Source organism: Triticum aestivum, chromosome 5D (genome assembly GCF_018294505.1).
Source record: "Triticum aestivum cultivar Chinese Spring chromosome 5D, IWGSC CS RefSeq v2.1, whole genome shotgun sequence".
NCBI classification, from domain to species: domain Eukaryota; kingdom Viridiplantae; phylum Streptophyta; class Magnoliopsida; order Poales; family Poaceae; genus Triticum; species Triticum aestivum.
In genome coordinates this window covers 431,855,819-431,881,973 of record NC_057808.1, presented here as the reverse complement: position 1 = coordinate 431,881,973, position 26,155 = coordinate 431,855,819, and the positions used below count along the sequence as shown (strand labels likewise).

The 26,155-nt window shown below is 50.6% G+C and overlaps 1 protein-coding gene across 1 annotated transcript; it reads right to left on the bottom strand.

Annotated features, from left to right (window-relative positions):
• Positions 1–2,234: 2,234 nt before the first annotated feature.
• LOC123122425 (protein ALTERED PHOSPHATE STARVATION RESPONSE 1) lies at positions 2,235–6,061 on the bottom strand. The gene is made up of 4 exons (XM_044542624.1): positions 5,019–6,061; positions 4,100–4,335; positions 3,482–3,705; positions 2,235–3,394 (listed from the first exon to the last, which is right to left on the bottom strand). The coding sequence occupies exons 1-4, from the start codon at positions 5,923–5,925 to the stop codon at positions 2,542–2,544; spliced, it is 2,220 nt and encodes a 739-aa protein (XP_044398559.1). The 5' UTR covers positions 5,926–6,061; the 3' UTR covers positions 2,235–2,541.
• Positions 6,062–26,155: the final 20,094 nt, after the last annotated feature.

Below are 26,155 nucleotides of genomic sequence, written 5' to 3'. Positions count from 1 at the left end.
ATGTGTACAATCTGAATATGATGTTGTTTCACATGTTAATAATTTTACAATGTTGTTTAGGATGCAACGTTAATCAGTAGTGCACGACCTGATGTAGAATATCTTTAAGTATTGTACTCTTGTTGTTAGATGGTGTGGAATTGTACTTTACACATGATTAATCTCTATACCTCACAATGAGCTAACGAGTGAACCCATTGAGCAAATTTTCTGGCTCTGGCTCCAACACACGGCGCCGGACGCTTTTGTTGTGTTGATTTAGGAGAGACTAGCAAAAGGACACGTGTATTGCAACTGGAGAAAAATATCCTCTTATATGTATACCTGAGTCAGTTGGACAAACTGTGCGTGGCAGGTTATGAGATCGAACCCTTCCCATCAGCAATTTTATTTTTTGCCAGTTCTCTGGACCTGGGCAACAGAGCGCCGCCGGGTGGGCTTCCTCCTTTGGGCCAAAACGGGTGACAAATGACGAAACCAAATAGCGTACCTGAAATTAATTGAAACGGGACTTAACGAAGCAGGACGAAACTAAAAATATCATCTTTCTTTAATAATAGATATAGATATAGATATAAATATAGATATAGAAAAGGGGGTGTAGCGAGGAGCCGAGACTTTGCCGTTGGCAGCTGTGGGTGGTGGGCTTTTTTCGCGTTGATTCCTGTTCGGATCAGACAGCGCCCTTGCCGGAGGCAGGGACGGCGCGGCGAGCAGCAACCAAGTGTGCCGTCGCAGTCGGATGAGAAGGAGTGCGGTGGGTGGCGTCCGGAGGAAGGAGAAAAAAAATGGGTGCTGGCTGGAGGAAGGGCAAGGCAAGCTGTTAGGATTTTCATCTAACGGTGCAGACGAATTGACTGATTACCAAGCGTTTATGGTTTTTCAGGTAACTCGCCAATAATCTATCCCGTTGATGAAGTTAGAGCATGTGCCACCGTACGTAGCTAATCCGGCCATCAAACGTCCTGTAGAGAGGACACGGTCAGCCTCATTTCGCGTCCATTCCAAACGAATACCTCAGATCCATACTACACCATGTAACCTAAATGTTACGTACTAGTACGTAGATAAACCTAGTCTAAACTACTCATCGTCGGAGATGTAGACGACCTATGTGTCGGACGGACATGCCTCCTGGTGGATGGTCGCCCCCTGCAGCTCCGGCTCCTTGTCAGACTCTATGTCCGCAAAGAGTTCGTTGATCTCCGCCCGTGCCTCACGGAGGTAGTGGCGGTTTACCTCCTTTGTCTCCGAATGGATGGAGTCGAGCATGACCTGCTACTCTCCACCTCATCCGCTTATGCGACTTCAAACTCGCCCAGCGCATTGGCCATGTCGAATCCAACAACCGGAGGCGCCGAATTTGCATCGCCTTGCACCGCTTCCTCCTTCGGCTCCGCGTCCTTCATGGTCGCGTCCAGTGCCTACAACATTGCGCCCTCCTCTGCCTCCTCCTTCGGCTTCTCTGGAGGCAGGCCGGCTACAATCCAAGCGGCTTGCAGGGCCCGGATCTCCTCTAGGAGATGCAACCGACGCTTCGGGGTGACATGGCTGCAAGCGGGCAGAAGAGTTTCGAGCCGCGAGTGGATGTGGGGGTTGGTGGCGCGGAGAGGATGGTACTGGGACTGGATAGGGTTAGGGGCCGCCGTCCGGCTTAAATAGCCGAATTTGGCCCCTCAACCGATGCGCCGGAGCGGTGTCCTCACCAAACCGTTGGGTAACGATAGGTGTCCGCAAGAGTCCCGCACATTTGTGCGACCCCTCCTCATATCCGTCATCGATATAGGATGTATACGAAGGGTGTCGATCAGTCCGGATATATTGGGCCGGTTTGAGGACCCCGGCCAGGTCATGATATGTTCACCGGTCACGGACCGGGCCGTCCATCCGGGCGTTTGAGGAGCCCGGCGGCTGTAGATGCTCTTGTTACCAAGCCCCTGCCTGGTTCGCTCTTGTTACCAAGTCCCTGCCTGGTTCCTTGTGAAGTCTACGCACCGTCTAGTCCAACGACAGCTGTCTGAGCGCATCTCCGATCCGATTCTCAGGCCCTACAGTTCACAGGGTCCTCGTGTCGTTCCCCAGCGGCCTGCGCGCGCGTGACACTGCTGCGGCCGGCCGGCCGGCCGGCGTTAGGCAGCAACAAACACTGCTGCTGCTACTACAGCGCACCGCAGCAACAGCTCTGTGGAGTGAACAGAAACCATCAATGGCGGATAGCAACAGGAGCCGCAGCGGGGCAGAGCGAATCCTCACTTGATTCATATCAGGCTAACAGAATAATTACAAGCAACAGATGCAGACGCAGATGCATGCCCGCAAGAATGGCGACCCTACCACCCCCCAACAACGACGACCAGTCAAGCCAAGCCACCATACACACACGGTGCTGCTACTCTACAGCCTAATTGTAATCAGCGTCAGACAAACATTCTAGGGGTCCAAAACCCTGGGGCAATGCAAGATGCAACACAACTCACTCAATGTCCCTAACTGAAACGGAGAACACTGGTCACTGAACTTGATACCGACGGCCATGTCATGTCATGTCGCCTCAACCGCCGCCGGGCACGGCTGCTGCTCGATGGCGGCCGCGGAGGCGGCCTTCTCGGGGCCCTCCTTGGGTCCGGAGCGCGCCAGGAGGTCCTCGTAGAGCGCGACGGAGTCCCGGGAGAACTCGGCAAGGGCCTCGAACATGCTCGCGAGGCCGATCTTGAAGCCGTTGAGGGTGACGTCGTGGGTGTCGCGCATGCAGTGGTGGTGCCGCGCCTTCTCCGCCTCCACCCGCCGCCGCAGCGCGCTCAGCGCTTCCTTGCGCTCCGACAGCTGCTCCATCCGCTGCCTCGCGTCCTGCTCCGGCCGGTGCTCCAGCAGCTTCGTCTCGATCACCTTGTTCTCCGCCCGCTTGTACGCCGTCGCCTTCTTGTCCAGCTCCTTGGCCAGCCCGTCCACCTTCCGCTTCTGCTGCTGCTCCTCCCCTTGCTTCAGCCACAGCACCCTCACGCTCCGGTTGAAGTTGCGCATCGTGAATGGCACCCGCTTGTACGGGAACCTCGACAGCGTGGTGTGCCACTCGTGGCAGATCACGACCAGGGGCGGCGTGCCGGCCCTGTCAGGCGCGATCGAAGAGATCCCTCGGGAGTAACGGATGGTGTCCGTCAAGATGAACTTGGACAGCCAGCCGTCAAGGGCTTCAATGTATGCTTTCTGAGCACTAACATAGCTCACAAAGCAGGACCTCCAATTCCTCAGTTCAACCTCCAGCCTGAGAGTGGCGTGCCGCTGGGCATCGTTGCAGAATTTCCCATAAGCAGGACAGGTGAAGGAATTCACCTCAAACATTATCTGTCGCTGTGCTTCATGAGATTCCACCATTACTTTCCAAGTTCTCGCAAAGCTGTCACGGAGAAGGGAAAAGCATCAGTATTCTGATTCAGTGAAACCACATCATAAATCCTGCACGCAAAACATGACATCAGCTTACCCGTGCAACAGCTCAACAAGCTGCGGTTGCAGTTCCTCGTCCCGTAATTTTTGTATTCTATCGGATATCGATTCTGCTGCTCGTAGAGAAACCCAGATCCTTGTGTACAAGTCTCTCACATTTGTCCGAGTCTTTTCAGCACAGCGCAGCTCTGAACCTTTGGCATCTTGGTTCCTCAGCTGGACACATTTCTTCTCGTATGTTTGTCGAATTTGATCTATGGCCTGTACAGAACCATCGTTTTTAATATAAATATAAAATACACAATACAACAGAGACATGCTGTTCGAACATGCCAGAACACACACAAATGCTTGTGCGCAAGAAACTACAGAAAATGATCATCACATTGCTTTTCATCAGTTCAAAAATCACAGATGGCACTATCAGTAGTATGACCTTGTCAAGATCTTCAACTTAGCCTCATTTACTAAAGACACACGAACCCAAAGACAAGATACATTTTTAATTTCAAGGTGGGTCAGTCTTTTTCAAATAATTAGTTGCCTTAACCATAGATAGATCAATAGCAACTTGCTAAGAAAGATATGAAGTATTCTTTGTATATGTATGCAGTCACAGGAACAATCAAATGACTCCAGCAGATATATAACCGACCTTAACTTCTTCATAAAGCTTCTTCTCCCAAGCATACAATCTCCCTAACGTCTGTGAGTGACTTCCTGACTTCATCCCACCATAGTCATCAAAAATATCGCTCTTATTAGTCTCACTCTTCTCTGTCCACGACAAGCTGTTCGAGCTTGCTCCCAGCTCGCTCATATAGGATGAAGATGACACAGACGACGGAGACCGATGCCACGCGATGGCATGAATTATCTTCGACGGGCTCTCTGCAACAAGACAGAGATATCAATGTCAAAACCATCAACCAAAGACACACCTAATCTGTAGCCTGTACTCTGCAGTGTATGGATATATCTCAATCAAAAGCCAGTCCTTGTACTGTGCTGTTCTAAGTTCTACCAGAACTGAAAAGTGCAGATTCATGGTGTTCATCATGAAGCAGGCGCCTTTAGTCATTTGCACCCCAAAAGGACCACTTTGGCAATCAAGAACCACAAGTGGTAGCATCAAAAGGGCTAAAGAAAATTGGGCCAGGACATGACTGCAAAGTTAGAAAAGGTGATAACAAATTGACTGTGGGCGGATATTACATCAGCCGAGAATATTCAAAGCCACTTTTTTTAAGAGATTGTGCTCTCCCTAATCTCCAGGGGCACATGCGAGCCCTAAACAAAGAACAGCACCATCTAAAAATTCCATGCCACCATACCATGAGTATTAAAAGAGCAGTGTATCCAAACCAAATCCATCTAATGACACAGGGCCTTTCGCTGATGGAGATTTGTGAAATCCACTCATGTCTCGCACCAGCTTTACGCCCAAATCTTGTGGGTTTTCCACAAACAGAAAAAAGGGATCCGGCCGCATTTGGGGCGAAAGATCGAGCAGGTTGCTGTGGCAGAGAGAAATGGGGGCAAGAAAAGTTGGGGGAAGGTGATAAAGGCCGGACCTTTGAGCTCGGGGGCACGGGCGGCGGCCTCGAGCATGCCGGAGACCTCCTTGCCGGCCTCCGCGGCGCGGGACAGGAGCTCCTCCACCTCCTTCAGCGCCGCCAGGAGCTCGCGCCCCGGCTGCACCATGCTGACCTCCAGCCCGCCGCCGTTGTTGCCCGTCGTCACCTCGCCCACCTCTTTCGCATCTTCCTGCTTGGCCACTCCGAGGGAAGCCTCTGTTTTAGGGTTTTTAGCCGCCGCCGCCGCCGCCTTCTCCCCTTCGTTCTCGTCCTCGTCGTCGTCTTCCTCTTCCGCCTCCTCCAGGTCCGGGATCCCCTCCCGCTCCCTGACGGCGCGCATCTCCTCGTCGCTGATGGCGGCGGCGGCGGCCGCCACCTCCTCCGTCCCGTAGAACGGGTTGAAGAAGTCCCACCCGCCGACCGCCGACGCCGCGGGGGGCGGCGGAGGCGGCGTCGCTGGGGGCGTGTAGTAGTACGGGCGGCCCATCTCCGGCGTCCCCATTTCCGGCGTGCGCGTGCCGCAGTCGTCCTGCTCCTCCCCGGCCGGCGGCGCCTCCGTCTGCCGCTGCGGCTGCGGCGGCGGGGGCGAGGGCGTGGGCGAGGGGGCCGAGGGCATCAGCGCCTGCGCCGGCTTGGGCGACCCGGGGGGCGAGGCCGTGGGGGTGGGGAGCGTGATGAGTATCGGCGCCGGCGCGGTGTGGCGCGCGACGAAGACGTCGAGCGCGTCGGCGACGGCGCGCAGGGCGGCCGCGTAGCCGGCGTGCGCCGCCGCCAGCGCGAACCTCCGGTCGGCCGCCGCCTTGATGAGGCGCTTCCGGTCGCGGCACACCGCCACGGGGTCCCCGCCCGCGCCCGCGCCGCCGCCGCCGCCGGCGGCGAGCCGGGAGGCGGCGCAGTTCCCCATCGGAGCCTACCCCACCCTACCGAGGGTTTATTAGAGCAGGGTTTAGCGCAGAGCGCAGGGGAGAGAGCGAGGGCGGGGGGTCAAAGTCAAAGTGGGAGAGTGTGAGGCTGTGACAGTGAGAGTGAGGGAGAGGGATGAGAGAGGGGTGGGGTGGGGTGGGGGTGGGGGGCGGGGGGGGGGGGAGGCGGTGTTGGTTCTTGTCAGGTGGTGGAGAGGGGTGAAATTTTGTTGGTTGTGGGAGGGGAGGGGGGTGGGCTGGTGGGGAGAAAGGTAGGGGAGGACCTCCTAAATTCTGATGATGATGGCAGAGAATCTTTGGGTGATTTGTTTATGTGGGGCTCAGGATTTGGGTCCTGTGTAGGTTTTGGGACTTGGGAGGAGGAGTGACTGATGACAGTTGGTGAACAGTCTTCATGGGAGATCAAAACAACTTAGTTAATGACAAGAGGGTAGCAGTGCTTAACAAACCACGGTTCCCTGTGCTATTTTATTTATTTATTAGTCCTCTTTGGTCTGCATGAATTTCGTGGGAATTTTATAGGATGGAACTAAAAAAAACATATCAATACCTTTGGTTTGTACAAATGGTTCCTATTCATGTGTAGGATTGGTTCCTATCCTTGACATTTCAAAGCAAAAAAAACATTAGCTCAAACCTAACGGAAAAATCCCTACCCTTGTAATATTATAATTTACATAGTTCATTACTTAGACTATGTATGTGCAATGTACGTTTTATACAACATATAATGTACCAAGATATGCACTCGCATACGTAACTCGACGAAAGGGCGTACAAGATAAGCAACCGCAAAATGGACCCTCTTTGCAACAACAGGTTTAAATGGAACATTAATAATATGGTGGAATTGAAATAGGAAGAAAATCAAGAATTAAATGATGATAATTAGTTGATACCAAAGATAAATATAATATTAGTCGCACAATTTAGAGAGTAAATTAATCGACGCGGAATTGAAGAAAACAATATGTGCAACGTGATACTATTTGGGTAGGTGGGGGAGATTGATGACGCAATGAGATGTTTTTCATGGCCTCTGCTGATCGTATGAAACAAAACTCGTTTTTTCGTATAGACAATTTATGTGTGTCATAGTATAATTTTCCTATAGATGTGTTCCTTTTATATTTTCTTACAATGTGATAGTGATGTAGGTGAGCCAAAGCGTAAGTCCTCGCAGTGGTGGCAGGAGAGGTATGTAGACCCAAAATGTTGAGGTTTAAGAGTTCGGATGCCCCCATGTGTGGTTTTGGTAATTGATGACATTCTCTATGGACTAATGGTTGCATTGAGTTATATTTGAAGGACTTGTCCATAGACATTTCTTGAAGTCCATGTGTTGGTTTCAAGGAGTTTGTGTGTTGATCAAGGTGCTATTAAGGAATTATTCAAAGATTGGTCATGTGAGAATTGAGCTTATTGCAAGCATGTCTTGAAGAAGAAGAGTGTGCGATCATTCATGTTTACCTTCAAGACATCATCCAAATGAAGAGAGTTGGAAAGATTCAAGGTTGTTCAAGACTAAGTAAAGAGAGTGATTCAAGTTGATCAACACACAAAGCGTAGAAGATGTACCGAGAGGGATCAAGTGGTCCCATGGTATGGTAAGCATTGTCCATTACGCTTTATGTACTAACATGGGGTTAGGTATGTTTCCATGGTCTTGCATCAAAATGAAGATATTATACAACCCATGGAGGATGACATCAAGTGTTGATCGTCATCAAGATTGCGGTGTGCAAGTTCAAGTAGAGCATCACGAAGATCAAGTGCTTGAAGCTTGCTGTCCATTGTGGTGTCAATGGACTTGTGAAGATGCACTGGTACGCATCGGTCCTAAACAAACGGTTTTTAACCCCTTTCCGAGACGGCATTTGGAACCGTCACCAAGTGAGTGTGGGCGATAGGGGGGTCCTTCCCACACGACCCAGAAACCGTCGGGGATAGGGCCCCTACAGTACTCCTACTCGTTTCTGCTCGCGTTGCCATCGCAGTCGGTATTCTGTGGTGCTACATTTACGATGCGCGGCCCATCACAAACGGTTCACTATTATAGAACGTGTATGATGCGCGGCCCATCACAAACGGTTCACCGTTAAGAAGATTAGCTAATCGTCGTACGAGTGTCGGACATGATTACGAAACGTCGGACCGTCGTAACATCATCGTACACGACAAAAATAATACATGGAGACAAAATAATCTTCAAAAGATAGCTTCAGTGTGCAGGTTTAAGCACGCTAGTAAAGCAAAACAAGTGGAAAGGTGTGCTAACTGCAACAGGCCTAACATTTAACAACAAGCAAACATAGTCATTCAAACTGGTATTGTGCCGATCTAAGTACACTGGTTATGGTTAAATAAAAATGGAAAGGCGTGTTAACTACAAGATGCAGCAACCAAATGTAGTCATTCATAGTGGTATTGTTGAAACTGGTACTGATGAAATTGAACTGCACAGTTCATACTTGCACATATAGAACTTCACATTGTGTATAACTGGAATAAACACGGCATACTACGAACAACCAAAGATAGCATTTGAAACTGAACATATGCTAACTACAAACAACCGAACAATCAAAAAACTTTAAAAGAGATATATGCTAGCTATAACAGGCTTAACAACAAGCAAATATATGCATTCCTATCGGTATGTTTAAAACTGGATTGATGAAATGTATTGCACAATAAATAATTGCACATATAGAGCATCACATTGTGAACAACTGAAATAAACAAGGCATACTGCAAACTTTCAGATATAGCAATTAAAGCTGGACATATTCTCACTACACTACAAAAGGGACTCGAGAAAACAAATCATGGGTTTCCCCCCTGTGAAGATGCACGGCAAAACAAATCATGGGTTTCCTCACTTTTCACAGAAAGGCTCATTCCCGTGGGAAGAGCACGGAGCCTGGATGCGCTCCATGTTGTCGCAGATGGGCTCCTTCCCCTTGGAAGAGCATGGCTGTAGGGTGCCCTCCCTGATGTCGCAGACGGGCGCTTTCCCCTTGGAAGAGCAGATGGGCTCTTTTCCCTTGGAAAAGCCAGAGAGGGTGCCCTCCTCGTGGTCGCCGTCGATGAGGTTTGACTTGGAAGCTGTGGATCCCAAGCCAGCGTCGCAGAACATGTCCTTCAGAAATGACAAAAGGGGCTCGATGGCGATGTAGAATGGCAAATTGTTGACAGCGAGCCAGAGGAGATCAGCGGCGGGGCCATGGATGAGATCGACGACGGTTGAACCCGAGGGGTTGGGGGTGGACCACTTAACTTGTGACACAGCCTGCCTCAGGTCGTCGTTGTCGATGACCTCGATGTCGTTGCCGGCGACCGAGACATGCCCGCATACTCTAGCCCGCTGCTTGAGTGCCTGCCGCCAGTAATGGTCGTCAGCTTCCTCGGCTACGTCGGGCGAAGAGACCGCTATACACCTCTTTTGGGCCAGTCGCTCCTCGAGCTCCACGGGAAGCGTAGCCAGGCTTAGGCTGCGACGCTCTGGAGTGGGGGATGGGGATGGGGATGGGGATGGGGATCTATGGGAAAGGGGGCGTTTGGCAGGCGTCATCTAAGAAACTCAGGGCGGCCTGGGTATGGAGATCGGTGGGTAAGCTGCACGGGCAAACCAACGGATGTTGACAATGGAGGCCTTGTGGCGGCGGCGGGGACCTTGCTAGGGTTTCGAGCGAGGGAGGGTGTGTGTGTGTGCGCGCGCACGCCCGAGGAGGTTTTGGTGTGTGTGTGTGTGTGTGTGTGTGTGGAGGGGGGTGTTTGAGGAAATGACGCGGGTACTGAAAATTTTACTACGCGGGAGTGAAATGCCAGGCTATTGAAAATGTTGATGATAGTGCACCGCACACGGTCCGGAGATAACAACCGTGTGTTATGAAACATAATAACCCTCGAGGTGGGCAGATATTTTCTAGGGATGCAGGCGGGATTGGGAACAAGAAACATCGCACACGGTCCGGAGATAACAACTGTGTGTTATGAAATAGAAAAACCCTCGAGGCGGGTAGATATTTTCTAGGGATGCAGGCGGGATTGGGAACAAGAAACATTGCACACGGTCCGGAGATAACAACCGTGTGTTATGAAACAGAAAAACTCTCGAGGCGGGCAGATATTTTTGAGAGGGGGAGCCTCGTGTAGCCCAATGTACTGTGCGGATGTGTGCGTGACAGGTGCACCGGCGTGGCACACGGTTGTTTGAGTGAACCGTGTCTATTGCGTCATCCGACTTGTCTAATGTTCATAAATTTGGCGAAAAATGACGTGGGAGAGGGTCAGAACACGAACACACTTGCATGTGGACCAAATTATGTATCAAAAGGGTGGTTTGATTTTCAAATACCAAATGCAACTTCGATGTGGCACCTCTCTCGCAAAGCGCACGGTATTGCTTGCCCCCACCCCCCTCGTGTCGGCACGAAGGGAATCCTAAGCTATGAATGCATGCCCCCTCCCCCCCAACCGAGGTTCACCTAGCAAAGTGCAAAGTAGCTAGCAGCCCCCCTCCTCCCTCGTGTCGGCACGAAGGGAATCCTAAGCTATGAATGCATGCCCCCCAACCGAGGTTCATTCACCTAGCAATGTGCGAAGTAGCTAGCAGCCCCCCTCCCTCATGTCGGCACGAAGGGAATCCTAAGCTATGAATGCATGCCCCGCCCCCAACCGAGGTTCACCCTAGCAAAGTGCGAAGTAGCTAGCAGCCCCCCTCCCTAGTGTCGGCACGAAGGGAATCCTAAGCTATGAATGCATGCCCCCCCCAACCGAGGTTCACCCTAGCAAAGTGCGAAGTAGCTAGCAGCCCCCTCCCTCGTGTCGGCACGAAGGGAATCCTAAGCTATGAATGCATGCCCCCCAACCGAGGTTCACCTAGCAAAGTGCGAAGTAGCTAGCAGCCCCCTCCCTCGTGTCGGCACGAAGGGATTCCTAAGCTATGAATGCATGCCCCCCCAACCGAGGTTCACCTAGCAAAGTGCGAAGTAGCTAGCAGCCCCCCTCCCTCGTGTTGGCACGAAGGGGTCCTAAGCTATGAATGCATGCCCTCCCCCCCAACCGAGGTTCACCCTAGAAAAGTGCGAAGTAGCTAGCAGCCACCCCTCCCGCGTGTCGGCACGAAGGGAATCCTAAGCTATGAATGCATGCCCCCCAACCGAGGTTCACCTAGCAAAGTGCGAAGTAGCTAGCAGCCCCCCTCGTGTCGGCACGAAGGGAATCCTAAGGTATGAATGCATGCCCCCTCCCCCCCCAACCGAGGTTCACCTAGCAAAGTGCGAAGTAGCTAGCAGCCCCCCACCCCCTCGTGTCGCCACGAAGGGAATCCTAAGCTATGAATGCATCCCCCCCAACCGAGGTTCACCTAGCAAAGTGCGAAGTAGCACCCCCCCCCCCCCCACACACACACACTTTCAGTCGACGGGCCAGAGAGGTATATATCTCACCAAGATGATTCATAAAACGGACCAAGAATAATCCACCTTGGTCGTACAACCTCTCTCTTGTTGTTGGTCAAAGTGATGGCCGTCCATGCGACCCCGGAGATGGGCTAGCTCGCCAATAATCACGCAAGTAGCTAGTCTCCAGAGACAACCACTGCATGTGTGTGGCCCAAACATATGTATGGAGAAGTGTGTTTTTGAGTAACAATGGAACAACTTTGATGTGGCACCGTGATTTCGAACTAGAAATCCCCACACTGAGTGAGGGTTAGGTTGACGATGCGTATGTATGTTACACCACACTTCAAGCCAACGACGGGGATTCATGCATGCATGCGTGCATAGTATATGCGCTCAAACTTAATTAGGTCTGAATCTCACCATGACCTATACTACGATAACACGAACCAAATGAAGAATCCGCCATGGTAACCTATCTTGTTATTGGTCAAGGTGATCATGGATGTCCACGTCGGCCCACGAATATATAGGCTTGTCACCGATAACCACGCGAGGGAGTGTATCGTTCGAAGGCAACCACTACATGCATATGTATGGAGGTGATTCGTGCATGCATGTTTGAATACACAACATTGATGTGGCGCGTGTGTCAAAAATTGTACACTAGCTCGCCACAGAGAGCGAGATCGGTTCATGATGTGTCGTTGTACTAGCCACTTCGACTTGATGGGAGGGATTCATGCGTACACATGCATGTGTGTGTGCTCAACTGTATCATCCATGTCATCCCAGAGCAAAAATAATAATCCCCTCCTAAGTCAAATTAACCTCTCTTGTTGTCGGGCAAAAAGTAGTGATGGACCAAGCGGGGCCATAGATGGAAAGCATCGATATCGCTGATAACCGCTTAAGTGGGTGTGAGAGGACAACCACCACCGCTTTGCATGTGGGCCAAACATATATATGTTGAATACCCTAAATGCACAACTTTGATGTGCTACATGCCTCAAAAACCGTAAACCATGCACCCACACAGAGTGAGGTTCATATCAAGCGTACTACATATGATGGTCCCCTTCCCCCTCTTCACCGCATACTATATGCTCCTGCCGTAATACATGTACAACCCAAAAGAATCCTCATCGATGGTGAAATTAATTAACCTCTCCCGATGTAGGTCAAAGTGATGCATGCATGCATCGACGATGGCCTCGTGGGCCCATAGATGGAAGCGTCACACATGAGTGTCCTAGCTAGGATATGCATGTGGCCCAAAAAGGTGTTGTGTGATGTTTGAATAACCATTTTCACAATTTTGATGTGGCACGTGCCTCGGTAACCAAAAAGTCCCGACACTGAGTGAGGTGTACTTGTTGACGGACACGTACATATAGTATATATGCTAGTTCCCTCCCACCTCTTTGACGTGTACTATATACCACCATAACACAAACAAAAAAGATTGTACCTTGCTGGTCAAATTAACCTCACTGCCGGCTGTTCGTCAAAGTAATGGACAACGACCTCGCGGGCCCACAGAAAGCGTCACACGCGAGTATGGAGTGTCGTGTAGGACACCCATCGACTTCATGTGGCCAAAACATTTATGTATGAAAGGGTTGTGTCATGTTTTAAATAACGATTTCATGACTCTGATGTGGCACTGGCCTGCCTAACAAAACGGCCAACCCACACGGTGGCTCACAACTCGTAGTGTACTGCGAGCCACCCGCCACCCCCAGACGCACACACCCACACACACACCGCGAATCCACCGCAACTACGATGCATGTTAAATTAATTATCCCGCGGTGAACATACATGTTACCAAAGGAGGGACGTTTTAATTTCAAAAAAATCATCAGAGATCATTAAGGCATTTTAGTACATTGACTGGTTGATTTTCTACGGGTATAATGTGCAAAAATCATATTTGAGCTAAGTGCACACGTGACAGTGCACCTAAATGGATTGCAAAAACACATGTGTCTCACTGGGTGCATGTTTACTCCCCGTGCAACAAATTTCAAACATTAATAAACTTGATTTTTAAATTCTAGTACATCCAAAACTTATTTGAAGTTCATGAGACTTATCGTGTTGTCATATGGACACCAATACAAAGTGGCATTGTACTTTTTTTGTCAAATTTGAGACCAGTTTTGATGTAATCTTTATCTAATTACAGACGGGAGATTATTAATAATTGGGAACCAATATCCCAAACGGATTATTTATTTAAACCGTGAGCGTTAGACCAACAATGGATACGTGCCATGCTTCAGTTAAGCAATAAAGCGTCAACATTAATCATCCAAATAGAAAAACAATATGCGTGCCGCCGCGCGACCCGTGTGGCGTGCGAGCAGGCGTGAGTTGACGGGACGCATGCGAGCAGTCTGCCGCGCAGGCAGACGGGGAAGCGTGCGTGCAGGTGTGTGAATTGATGGAGGCGTGCTCTCTGCGCAGTGTCATCGGGAGGCGTGCGAGTAGCTGTGTGAACCTTTGGTAGGCATGCCAGCAGTCCGGTGCGCAGGCTCACCGGGAGGCGAGCCATCGGTTTGACCGCCGCCCGCCTCTCTCCCACAACTCCCACTACTCCATATTAATGGTGCGCCCGAGCGGCTGCACCCCCATCCTCGCTACGCACACACAATCCTCTCTCTCCGCTTGCCTCCTCGACGCTGCTCTTAGTCCTCAAAGCCGACAGTGTATGAGGATGCCGCCGAAGCGCCCCATCGAAGGGAGTGGCGACGCCGGGGCTGCTAAAGCACCGGAGCACGGCGTGGAGATTGAGACAGAGGTTGCCGTCACCGCCGGCGAGTTATCGCTGCACCCTGACGTCGTCGAGCTTCCACAGCCGGAGGCGGAGTTGCACACCGACTCCGACGACCACTCCGGCGGCGACTCCGACGACCACTCCGGCGACGACTCCAATGACCACTCCGGCGACGACTCCGACGACGACGGACAGCTGGTTAGTCATCTATACCCATTTATGTGTCAAAGATCATAGGGTTTCTCTGGTTACTCCTGCCTCCCCCTTTTTGGAATAGAAATCCTATGGTTATGTTCTCCCAATCCATGAAATCTGAGTTAGTTTCGTTAGATCCGTGTAGTGTATTGATTATTTGAATGGTACAAGTGATAAGTGATTAGTTGTTTCATCTGTGCAAATGATTTCTGCTAGTAATCGGACTAGGATTAGTGTTCATGCTAATAATTCCTAGCCAGGGCTTGACAATTGATTTTGAATGACCTACATATGTTTGTGCCATTATTTTCTTCAAGATTGGTCTGTACATAGACGAGTGTGCTTAAAAATCGAACCATAATCTCTGCATATGTATAAATAAATAGCCATAAATTCCTAATCCTACTTCACGGCATGTAATCATTGATTTGATGGCAAATTTGTTTTACTATTTGTATAGGTGTTGTCTGACGATGTGGACAGCGAGGATGAAGATGGCCAGAGGAGCTACAAGAGGCAAATCCTGAGGGAGCTTTATGCGGGAATGCATAACATGCGTATTAGGACCTAAAACGGCAGCTATGGATGCCCATTTTGCAACCATAAGCTTCATGACGCGTATGTAAGTGTTCTCGCGCATGCAAGAGGACGGGCCGTTGGCTCCATCAAGCAGAAGTATTCTCGCAGGGTGGCGCACGGCACGTACGCCGAGTACCTGGAGAAGCTTCAGGACAGTGCCGGCCGCATGTGAGATGAGATGTGGGATGGATCGAACTATGTACGCTTGAGTATGCTTAATGACGGTTGAACTATGTACTTATGGTTGAACTATGCTTATGTACGTGTACGCTTATTATCTATGTCTGAGTATGTTAAATATTTCGCCAAATTTTGGTAAAAATTACAACGGGGGACCAATAAACCATGACGGAGGTAGTACGTCAATCACACACGGTTTCCAAAATTGGAACCATGTGCAATGACTTTCATTTTGCCTGCTGCATCAATCACACACAGTTCACTCTAGCAAACCGTCGCCCCCAAAATTCTTTGTGGGACAGAAAACCCTCACCACCCAATTTAAAAAAGAAAAAAGAAAACCCTCACCATCCCCATGTCAGAAAAACCCTCACCCCGCCCGCCACCCCTTCGGCCCCTCGGTACGTTCCCCATTCACACCTGCAAGAGCTCCTCCGCGTCTATGCCATGGCACCGCCTATCACGGCGGTAAACACTTAGCTCGACGCCTGCCGGTGCCGCTAAGCTGCCGGTAGAGCCCACCGCATTTCGCCACTTCCGCTTGCCGCCGCCTATCGCCATCGACTTTCTCGACGCTGCTCGCAGTCGACCCAGCTCCGCTCGGTTGGGGAATCTGCCGTAGTGAGGGTTCTTTCTCATGGACGACAAGGTAACTAATTTAGCGAGATATTATCTCATCTCTTATCCCAGTTCATCTGCCTCCTTTAATCACCCGGCGGAAATCGCCGTGAATTCATTTTTATTCGAGCTGATTTGAGGGTTTTATTTCATTCATAGAATGTACAGTGCGCCGACACTTCAGGACTTTGTGACCGCTGCCAGAGATTCCATCTCTCCGTACCAGATAACTTGAGGACGCGTGCGGTATGTTCATTCTCACCCTAAATCGGTTGGCATGGCCTACTTTCCTGAACATATTCTAAATATTACCGCATTTGGATAAAAGGTGCCACATGCACCATATACGTCAAAGGGGATTTTTCACTTCTTCTTTCTATATTAGGCAAATTAATGATGTATTGTTCTTTCGATTACTCTCATATTTCCATGATATCATGTTTACCCTATCTGCTTAATTATAGATTTCTGTCCTTCGATTTCAACTATTGTACAGTTCTTTCAATTTGGGCCCATATTTGCATATTACCATATTTTCTTTAACAATCCTACCATTTTCTGCAGAACATCCCTTGCTATGCAACAGATTATGTAGTGCACAATTTTTCCCTTTACATAGACCAAGGCTCCACGGATGTCATACTGCACACAAACCATGGATTTAAAATCGTTGCTACTGTAAGACTTGATGAACGTGGTGACTCCTATTTTGGCACTAGCTTTTGGAAAGAAATTGCAAAGTTTTATGTACTGAAAGCTGGCACTAAAATTGCAGTGCACATAAAAGGGCCTAGTCATGAGATATATGCTAACTTCCCCGACAAAATCATCCGTCCAGACTTTGTTTGAAGTAAGTTTTCTTTTAAACCATCTGCAGTTGACTTAACCAGCAATGTCAAATGAATTGTGTAGTATTTAAGGAACCAATTGTTATTCCCTTTTCTTACTATATTCCTACCTAATAACTTCTAGTTACCAATACACTTTTCTATTACCCTGTTTTAACTAAATATTCCTTGTACTCCCATTTCTATCAGAAAGTGCCGCTGACAAAGAGACTCCAGAGGTGGAGAACGGGGCTGCCAACAAGCGGAGGCGGGCAAGATAGAACCGCAAGCGACTATAGCAGGCCTAGACTTCATCAGCAACCTCCCCGATGATATGTTAAAAGTCATCATCTCCCTCCTCCCAATCAAATATGGGGCGCGGACAACCCTCCTTTCCCGACGGTGGCGCCCCCTATAGAACGCCAGCCTCTCGACCTCATCGACACCCACGAGCTCTGCCATGGCTATCGCAAAAGCTTGGATGCATTCTCCAAGATCCTCGGCAGTCACCTTGGCCCAACCAAAGGCCTTAGAATGGGCAAGTTCCATTCCAACGGCAAGGACCGAGCCAAGCTTGACGATTGGTTCCGATCCCCCGCCCTAGATCAGCTCGAGGAGCTCACTTTTGATTATGGGCATATGTGGTCGCTGCCAACGTCCGCAATCCGCCTCGCGCCCACGCCGCGCGTAGCCAAGTTCGGGAACTGCCATTTCCCGCCCCTTAATGACGCGCCCGCTCTTATTCTACCACGACTGAAGCACCTCGAGCTCGTCGTCGTCTGCCTCTCAAAGGGTGACATGGAGCGCCTGCTCCGTGGCTGTACTGCACTCGAGTACCTTCGTCTTCAGGCGATCAATGGGTTGAGTACCTTCCACATCACCTCCATGACTCTCCGGACTATTTATGTGTGTTGCTGGTGCGGCAGGAAGACATCACAAGATGTGTACCACGGTATGGCCATTGAGGACACACCCGCACTTGAGAGATTACTTGTAGTTGATCAAGAAGGTCCAACAAGAATCAATGCCATTTCTGCGCCAAAATTGACAGTGGTGGGATACTCGTCTGACAAATACTCCGAACTTGTTATTGGATCCACACCCGTTCAGGTACAACAGCCGCCTTTTACCTCTCCTTCTACAAACTAACATTATTTCTAATTTCGAAGATGTTTGTTCGTCTGTCATTCAGAAAATGATTCCGACAAGCTTGACCCCGAAACTGCGCACAGTGAAGGTCTTGGCACTAGAATCTATCAGCCCCAACCTGGAGCAAGTTGTCAGTTTCCTGAGATGCTTTCCATGCCTGGAGAAGCTATATATCGAGGTGATGTTCCTTTCCTGTTAAATGTTAACCATAAGGGTGTTCAATTTGTGACACCTCTTTCCAAGTTTACAATGACAATGTACTACGATTTCTGAAGGTTCTTTTGGAGGATTTCAGTAAATACATGCCCCCCCCCATATTGGTTGCTTGATCCATATGGTTACAATCAATAAGCATTTCTCCTTTGGATTCATCTGTACTAGTTTTCTTAGGGAACTTTTCATCCACTCCAACCTCTTGTGAAGAAGGCTACATTTTTCTAGAATGTAATCAAATGCCCATGTTAATCATGTCAGATCGAAGATGGCATGTTAGTGCATTTTACAGATCCTGCAAACCAAATAGCTAGGCCTGTAGTAATGTTCAAAACTGCATGTAGGCACAAACACGTTTTCTTCTTTTGCAGATAGGATTAGGCCCATTGGTGGATAATGTGATACAATATAACAATCACGTCAAATGCCTAGATCTGCATCTCTCAGAAATTATTTTGAACTCTTGTCGAGGGACCTTACGAGAGATTATATTCGCCAGGTTCTTTGTTCTCAGAGCAAGGGTGCTGAAGGAAATGAGGTTTGCCCTACATTTATTTCGCAAAAATGAATGGTCTGTTGATCAGTGCCGGCGCCTGCGGCAGAATGGAGTAGCCTCCAAAAATGCTGAATTTCATTTTGGAACTTCAGATGACAGAGTAATCGGAAGTCATCGTGTCAACCCCATACATGACTTCTCAGTTGCTGACCCCTTTGCAAAAATTGTGAGGTTTCGAAACCAGACTTAGAAGCGGTGATATTAGTTTGAACCTCTGTGATATCCATGTTCAGCGGATCAGCACGAGCGTTTGCAGCTGATGAGCTGAATTTCATTTCTAATATCAGTTTGAACCTTGTAATCTTCAAATTTGAGCCACATAACTCTGGAATTTGAACCTTGTAACATTTCGAGCTTTTGTGGTACAATCGTTGAAATGGCATCGTATGAGACTCGTATATTGCTAGCACTATTTTGACCTTAATATGCAATGGTCTTATGTTTTATTAACCATTCTCGAATCAGTTTACCTTGTCGATCTCACATCACACGATCTGTATAGCTAACTCGACTGCGATCTTTGACATTATTGCACACGGTTGGTTTCTTCCACCGTGTGCACTGTAGAGCAGAATTAATTATCGCACTCGAGTGTCCATCATCACCCTTCTGTGTAACTTTGACCTCATCACCCAAGGGTAAACTTATGACCGAAGTCATTCCACACACTTCATTTTTACAAAGCTTTTTGCCAATAAACGCCCATGATTGGTCCCTCTTCTAGCCGACGCGTGGCCAAACTAGCCGGGCGGGAAGCTTGCGCTGTAAACAGCGCGGTAGCACGGGAACAGGCTCACCGACGATACATTTGGCGCCTCTTCGAGCCCACGCGTGCGGTGCGGTGTTGTCAAGCATGCACTGGAATCCTCCGCTATGAACGCCGTGACAAGACGTGACGATTACAGGCCGGCCGGCACCCATTTATTACAGCGGCCATTTAACCTACCCCTGTGTCTCTTCAACCTTTAGATCGCGTCCCACCATTGCAAGAAGCACACCCACCACGAGAAATTCTTAGAGGGTATCCTGCGCGGCTCCAATGGCGCTCCGAGCGGCTGCCGACGACGAGCAGCAGTTCACCATGCGTGCCGTGGTGGACACCCACAGAAGGTTCATGGACCTCTCGGTGGTGTACACCAACGACCCGGTCTGGGTGGAGCACTCCATCCACATCATGGAGCTGTTGCTTGCCACGGAGAAGTACAAGGTGGTCGGGTTCAACCTCGAGTACACCCGCGCTCGTGCCGGGTCTCGTCCCAAGGTCGTCGTTACCCAGATGTGCGTGCGCCACCACGTCCTCGTCTACCACTACTGCCTGGCCACAAGGCCTTGCGAGTGTTTCGCCAGGTTTTTCAACAGCCCCCACTACATGTTCGCTACGGTGGACATCACCAACGATGTAAAGGAACTCGAGAATTCGGGCATCGCCTGCCAGAATCTTGTCGACATCGAGGGCCAATACAAGATCTGGGGCAGCAAGGAGCATGAGAAGGACTCACCGGTTCACCTCGCCGAGGCCATCATCGACCCCTACTACAGAGACATGAAGGATTCGTGCAACAAGGACAAGCGTGCCTAGCACTCGGCCTGGATGGAGAAACTCGACAAAGCTCACGTCGTGTACGCGGCCAAGGAGGCGTACACGAGCTACGACATGTACAGGCGGATCGTTGACATGAGGAAGTGCCTCCTTCCCCAAAATGGCCAGGGATCCAGCCGGAAGCAGAGCAATAGCAAGCGTTGTCGCAACAATAAGTAGATGATTAGATCCTCGTTTCTCCTACTTTAGTATGCATGTAATTGCTTTCTTTGGTGTGTGGAAATGTTATGTGTGTAGTCACTTGTGTAATTGTATGCTTAATTTGGTTATGCAATGGTGTCTCTTTAAGTATATATGTTGATGCTCTGTAGACAGAGCGTAGATGTTGGGCGGACAAAGAAAATCACATCGCACACGGACTAAACAATGGAACCCGTCGGTGATGTTTTCATCAATCACTCACAATTGTATACCAGCAATCGTTTGCTCACAACACACACGGCTTGTTAGTAGTAATCGTATGTGTTGTTATCGGTCTTCGCACACGTTTCCGATTACAGACCTGTTTGCCTCGTATCACACACATCTTGTTCATTTGAACTGTTTATGTTCTCATGTCTCAACGCAAACAGTTCATCTGAGTGAACCGCATGCCGTATATCGCACACACCTTTGATCTGGCTGACTGTTTCTTTTGTGTTGCCTAATCACAAACAGTTCATCCAAGTGAACCGTATGCTGTACATCGCACACACCTTCATCTGGCTGCCCGTTTCTTTTGTTCCTCCTCACCGCAAATAGTTAGTTGAGCTGAACCGTATGCCCTGCATCGCACAGGCAACTAAAATCTGAACCGTGTTTGATGCATCCTCCATCGCAAACGTTTTGCACCTTTTTTGACGGGTTTTTTACACCACCATTTGCGATTATGGCATCGCACACAGTTCCGTCGAAGGGTCTCTGATCGTAGTGTCGCGTTAGCAGCATCCTGCAGTAGTGATGTGCCAAAGAGTGGCTCACCCATAGTGGAGTAAGGGGGAGCAATCAACTAGTCTTCATCAAGCCAACGCAATCAAGAAAGGTGGTCCAACTTGAGGGAGTCAAGATTGTCATCATCTAGCTCAAGTGGACTTTGTGCAAGGCAAAGGTTTGCCCTTGATAGGTTTTCTTTTTTACCGGTCTGATGGTGGTAGTTGGGAGACCGGGTTACAGGATCGATTGCCGTACTATCAAGGGGTGCTCTTAATGAGTAGCTTGATCGTATCGTTCGTAGAGAGCTCAAACCATCGCATCCTTGCATCATCTGTATTGGTTCTTGTTTGGTTTTTCTCCTTGTGAGTTTTGGAGCTTATGGTCATCTTCATGATAAGCTCGAGTTCATCGAAAGCCGATTTCATATGCATCTTCTTTTGTGTTTTCGGTGTTGGAGTTTTTACCAGTCTCATTTGAGAAAGGGTTCTCACCATTTTATTTTTGGTATTTTCTAAATTGTTATTTCTTGACATTTCTATCAAGATTATATTTTCTATTGTCTTTAGCTTTACAACAAACTTGATTTTGTCGAACTCGGAGCTCGTATGTGAAAGTAATGGCTGTTTTGCTAGTACCTGTCTTACATAGACTGGTTGTACCGCTTCTTACACCGGTTGTACCGGTTGACCGGTACTACCGGCGTTTGGGGCTGTTGTACCACTGCAAACTTGGTTCGGTGGTTGTACTGGCCCTGTACCGCTCTACCATCGGAATGGTTTCTGTTTTGGAGCGGTTCTTGGGCAGTTGTGGGGCGGTTTTACCGGTTAGTTCCAGTTTAACCGGTACTACCAGTGCCCCGGGAGGTTGTACCACTTAGTGCTTTTCCTATGCGTAGGTTTTATCTCTGCTTTGACCGGTTGTACCGGTACTTACACCGGCTGTACCGGTCCTACACTTTTCTGCATATAACGGGCAGATTCATGGGGACCTATAAAAGGGGATCTTCTTCCCCACTGGACCCTATCTCTTGAGCTCGTGTTATTCCCCCATTGTTGACCTTCTTCGAGCTTTCTATCTCTCATTCCCTCCATGGATTCTTGCTAGTTGTCGGATTTCGGGTTCCTGCAAAACCCTTGAGGTTCGAACACTGGGGTGCGCACGAAGATCTCTCCCTCCCCCTGGCTCGCTCTCGCAACGATCGTCAGGCCTAGCGCGACGAACCCAAAGAACGAGAGACACAAGAGTTTATACTAGTTCGGGCCACCGATGTGGTGTAATACCCTACTCCAGTGTGGTGTGGTGGATTGCCTCTTGGGCTGAGGATGAACAGTTACAAGGGAAGAACAACCTCCCGAGGAGAGGTGTTCTTTTGCTTGGTGAGCTTGTGTGATAGAGGATGATCTGAAATGGCCCGTCCCCCGTTTTGCTGACCCAGATCGCTCTCGTCTATGGTGGTGGCTAGTCGTATTTATAGAGGCCCTGGTCCTCTCCCCAAATATTGAGCGGGAAGGGATCCCACAACGGCCAAATTCGAAGGGAGACAACTAGTACAAGTTATCCTGACTAAAGGTGGTCTTCACCTGCCAAAGGCTCTGGTGGTGACGCCGTCTTGCGCTCCACGGTGACCTCCGTCTTGTCGTCCTGCTAGTCTTGGTCTCGTTGCACCGATATGGAAACCTTTGCCTGATGCCTCGGGACTCCTCGCCCGCGCTTTCCCCTTTAGCACCAAAGAGGAAACGAGGACACTGCGCACGCTAGCGCCCGCCTGGCGACCGCCTGGTCATGGTCGTCATGGCTTACGTCAAGGGAACCTCGCGAGGTGCCCCTTGCCTTGATCTCTCCGCCCCTCGCGAGCCAGCCTGGTGAGGCCGCCCCTGAGGAGGTCTTGCGTCGTCCGCCTCGCGAGGCTTGGCCCCTCGCGAGGGTCTTGAGTGTTTGCTGGTGAAGATGGGCCGTACGGAGCCGCTAGTGGAGCCACGCTGTGGGCCGCAGGCAGGCCATCTGGGGACCCCCGTTCCTAGAACGCCGACAGTAGCCCCCGGGCCCAAGGCGCGCTCGGACTTGGCTTCGAGGCGAAGCCAAAGGGCAAGTGCAGAGCGCCGCGGGCCCCAACAGCCTGCGGCCTTGGTCGACGTGTGGCGATTGATTGGACGTGGGTGTCTCCGCTTCCCACGCCGCCTCGGCAACTGCCCGACTTGACGAGTCCCTGCTGCATGCAGAGAAAAATCATCATTACCTGTGATCATGGGGATCGCCGGTTGGTCTTCTCCCGCTATAAATGAGGAGGGGGCGGAGCCCCCGTTGCTCATCTCTTCCTGCTCCGCTTGCTCCTCCTCCCTTCTTTTTATTCCTTGCGAGGAATCGAAATGGTCCCCGTGGGGGCGTGTAAAGGGTCTGTAATGTCTTCTGTTCATATTATCCCTATTATGAAAATTTGCGAACGCATGTCTTGTTTCGGCTCGGTCTCCCCTTTCCAACCCCACGGCAGCTTGGTGCTCTACGCCGACAGGTCCTGGTCCCCAGGCAGGCTACAGCCATCGCTGGTATGCCAGGTCGCAATGTCGTGGTCAAGGCCAGGAGGTGAGCGGCCCAAGGTCCAGTAAGAGCTCCTGAGGCGCGATGCTTAAGAGGTCCCCTTTAGCGCTCAAGCAACTACCGAGAGGCAGGAAAGGGTGGCGATGTTGCCGTAACAAGGCCGCCACAGGTGAGGATCCTATGCTGTAGAGCTTGGTCGACCCGGGCGCGAAAATTTATCTTGGCAGTCCGGAGCTGGTTCCGTGTGTTGCGCCAGACTTGTGCGTCGACTGATGTAGTGCAGCTAGGTTGGGCCCATCCGAGTCTCCTCCTCCCCTCCATGCTCTTCGGTGTGCTCTGCGTCCTCAGGTCCCGGCCCTCCAGTGAGCTCAGCCGCCGCTGGTATGCAAGGTCGCGATGCCGTGGTCAAGGCCAGGGGGTGAGGGCTGGAGAGCCAGTAAGAGCTCCCGAGGCGCGATGCTCAGGAGCCCCCCTCTCAACGCACAAGCAAATCGCATGGGAGAAGAAGGAGCCCGTGGTACCGCCCGCTGTCGTCCTCAGGACGTCCCTGCAGGTTAGCACAAGGAGGGACATAGATCGCCATCATGATTGTCGGTCTGCCGCAGGCCGCTCTGCAAGAAGATGAGGGCATTGAGGGCCTGGTGAGGTGGCGTGCGCGAGGCATGCCGCGATCCAGAGCTCGACCGCTCAGATTTGTCGACGTTGCAGGGACGGACCCGAGCACAAGCGTCGTGCCAGCATGTGTAGCTCCCGTGGTGGGTGACAACCAAGCAGGTGATAACCATAGATAGATTATGCATGAAAAAGCAAACTAGCTTAGGTAAATGCAAGAACAATTCATGCCACCGGGACGGACCCGAGCGGCCTGGGGATAATGCAGCCGAGGGGCGCCCCCCAACAGAGTAAGCTAAAGGTGCAAAGGATACATGCCGCAGGGACAGGCCCACGCGGCCTGGGAATGATGCAGCCCGAGGGGCGCTCCCAGCTAAATAAACTTGGAAAATGTCACTTGGTTTCGTTGTCGAAGGGATGTTGGGGTAGCTGAAGATGCGTGGCGAAGGGGTTGCTCCTCATGAGCCACCGGAGCCCTGAGCCTCGGGAGGCTCTGGGGGTCCGGGTGGTTCCATGAGGACCGTCTCCATCTCCCCCAGGACCGCGTGATGCCTGGCCCGCGGAGCGTCTTGGCGGATCAGGACTCCTCGCCTGCGCGCGTCTTGGGCTCCACGGTGACCTCCGTCTTGCTGTCTTGCTAGTCTTGGTCTCGTTGCACTGATATTGAAACCTTTGCCTGATGCCTCGGGACTCCTCGCCTGCGCTTGCCCTTTAGCACCAAAGAGGAAACGAGGACACTGCGCACGCTAGCGCCCGCCTGGTCATGGTCGTCATGGCTTATGTCACGGGAACCTTGCGAGGTGCCCCTTGCCTTGATCTCTCCGCCCCTCGCGAGCCAGCCTGGTGACGCCACCCCTGAGGAGGTCTTGCGTCGTCCACCTCGCGAGGGTCTTGAGTGTTTGCTGGTGAAGATGGGCCGTACGGGGCCGCTGGTGGAGCCACGCCGTGGGCCGCAGGCAGGCAAGTCTGGGGACCCCCGTTCCCAAAACGCCGACAGTAGTTTTAGGGGGGAGGAAGAGAGAGGAGATCTAGATCCACATTTCCACCAATCACTTTCTCCTCTATGTGAGGGGAACCCCTTCGATCTATATCTTGGAGTTCTTCGTGTTCTCTTCTTCGTTCTTCCTCTTATTTTCCTCCCTAGCATTAGTTGCTTCGGTGGGATTTGGGTGAGAAGGACTTGGTCACTCCGTGTGCCCTTGCCATTGCATTTGGTGCATCGGTTTGAGTTCTCCATGGAAGTTACAAATTTAGAAGCTTATTACTCTTGGGTGCTTGGTACCCTTGAGCTTGTTCCTCTTGGGTGCTTGGGCGCCCTAGACGGTTGGTGGTGTTCGGAGCTCAATCATTGTGGTGTAAAGCTCCGGGAAAACGTCGGGGTCTCCAATTAGGTTGTGGAGATCGCCCCGAGCAATTTGACGGGTACCGGTGACCGCCCCCAAGGGTTGCCAAAGTGTACGGGTTCGGTGACCGCCCCCAAGGTTGCCATTTGTATGGGTTCGGTGACCGCCCTCAAGGGCCCCTTAGTGGAATCACGACATCTTGCATTGTGCGAGGGCGTGAGGAGATTACGGTGGCCCTAGTGGCTTCTTGGGGAGCATTGTGCCTCCACACCGCTCCAAACGGAGATTAGCATCCGCAAGGGTGTGAACTTCAGGATACATTGTCGTCTCCGCATGCCTCGGTTATCTCTTACCCGAGCCCTTTACTTATGCCTTTACTTTGTGATAGCCATATTGTTTCTTGTCATATATCTTGCTATCACTTAGTTGTTTATCTTGCTTAGTATAAGTTGTTGGTGCACATAGGTGAGCCTAGTTGTTGTAGGTTTTGTGCTTGACAAATTAACCACTAGGTTTATTCCGCATTTGTTCAATCCTAAACCGTAATTATTTTAAAGCGCCTATTCACCCCCCCTCTAGGCGACATCAATTTCAATTGGTATCAGAGCCTCGTCTCTCTTTATTAGGCTTTATCGCCTAGAGAGTAAAGATGTCGACTAGGGGATTAGGATTCTCTGACACTCTTAGTTTCGATGGCACAAA

Coding starts and splice junctions, on each gene's coding strand:
- LOC123122425 (XM_044542624.1), bottom strand. CDS start 5,925: ATGGGGAACTGCGCCGCCTCCCGGCTCGCCGCCGGCGGCGGCGGCGGC. Junction 4,336..5,018: donor CCGTGCCCCCGAGCTCAAAG/GTCCGGCCTTTA, acceptor GTCTTGTTGCAG/AGAGCCCGTCGAAGATAATT. Junction 3,706..4,099: donor AGCTTTATGAAGAAGTTAAG/GTCGGTTATATA, acceptor GGTTCTGTACAG/GCCATAGATCAAATTCGACA.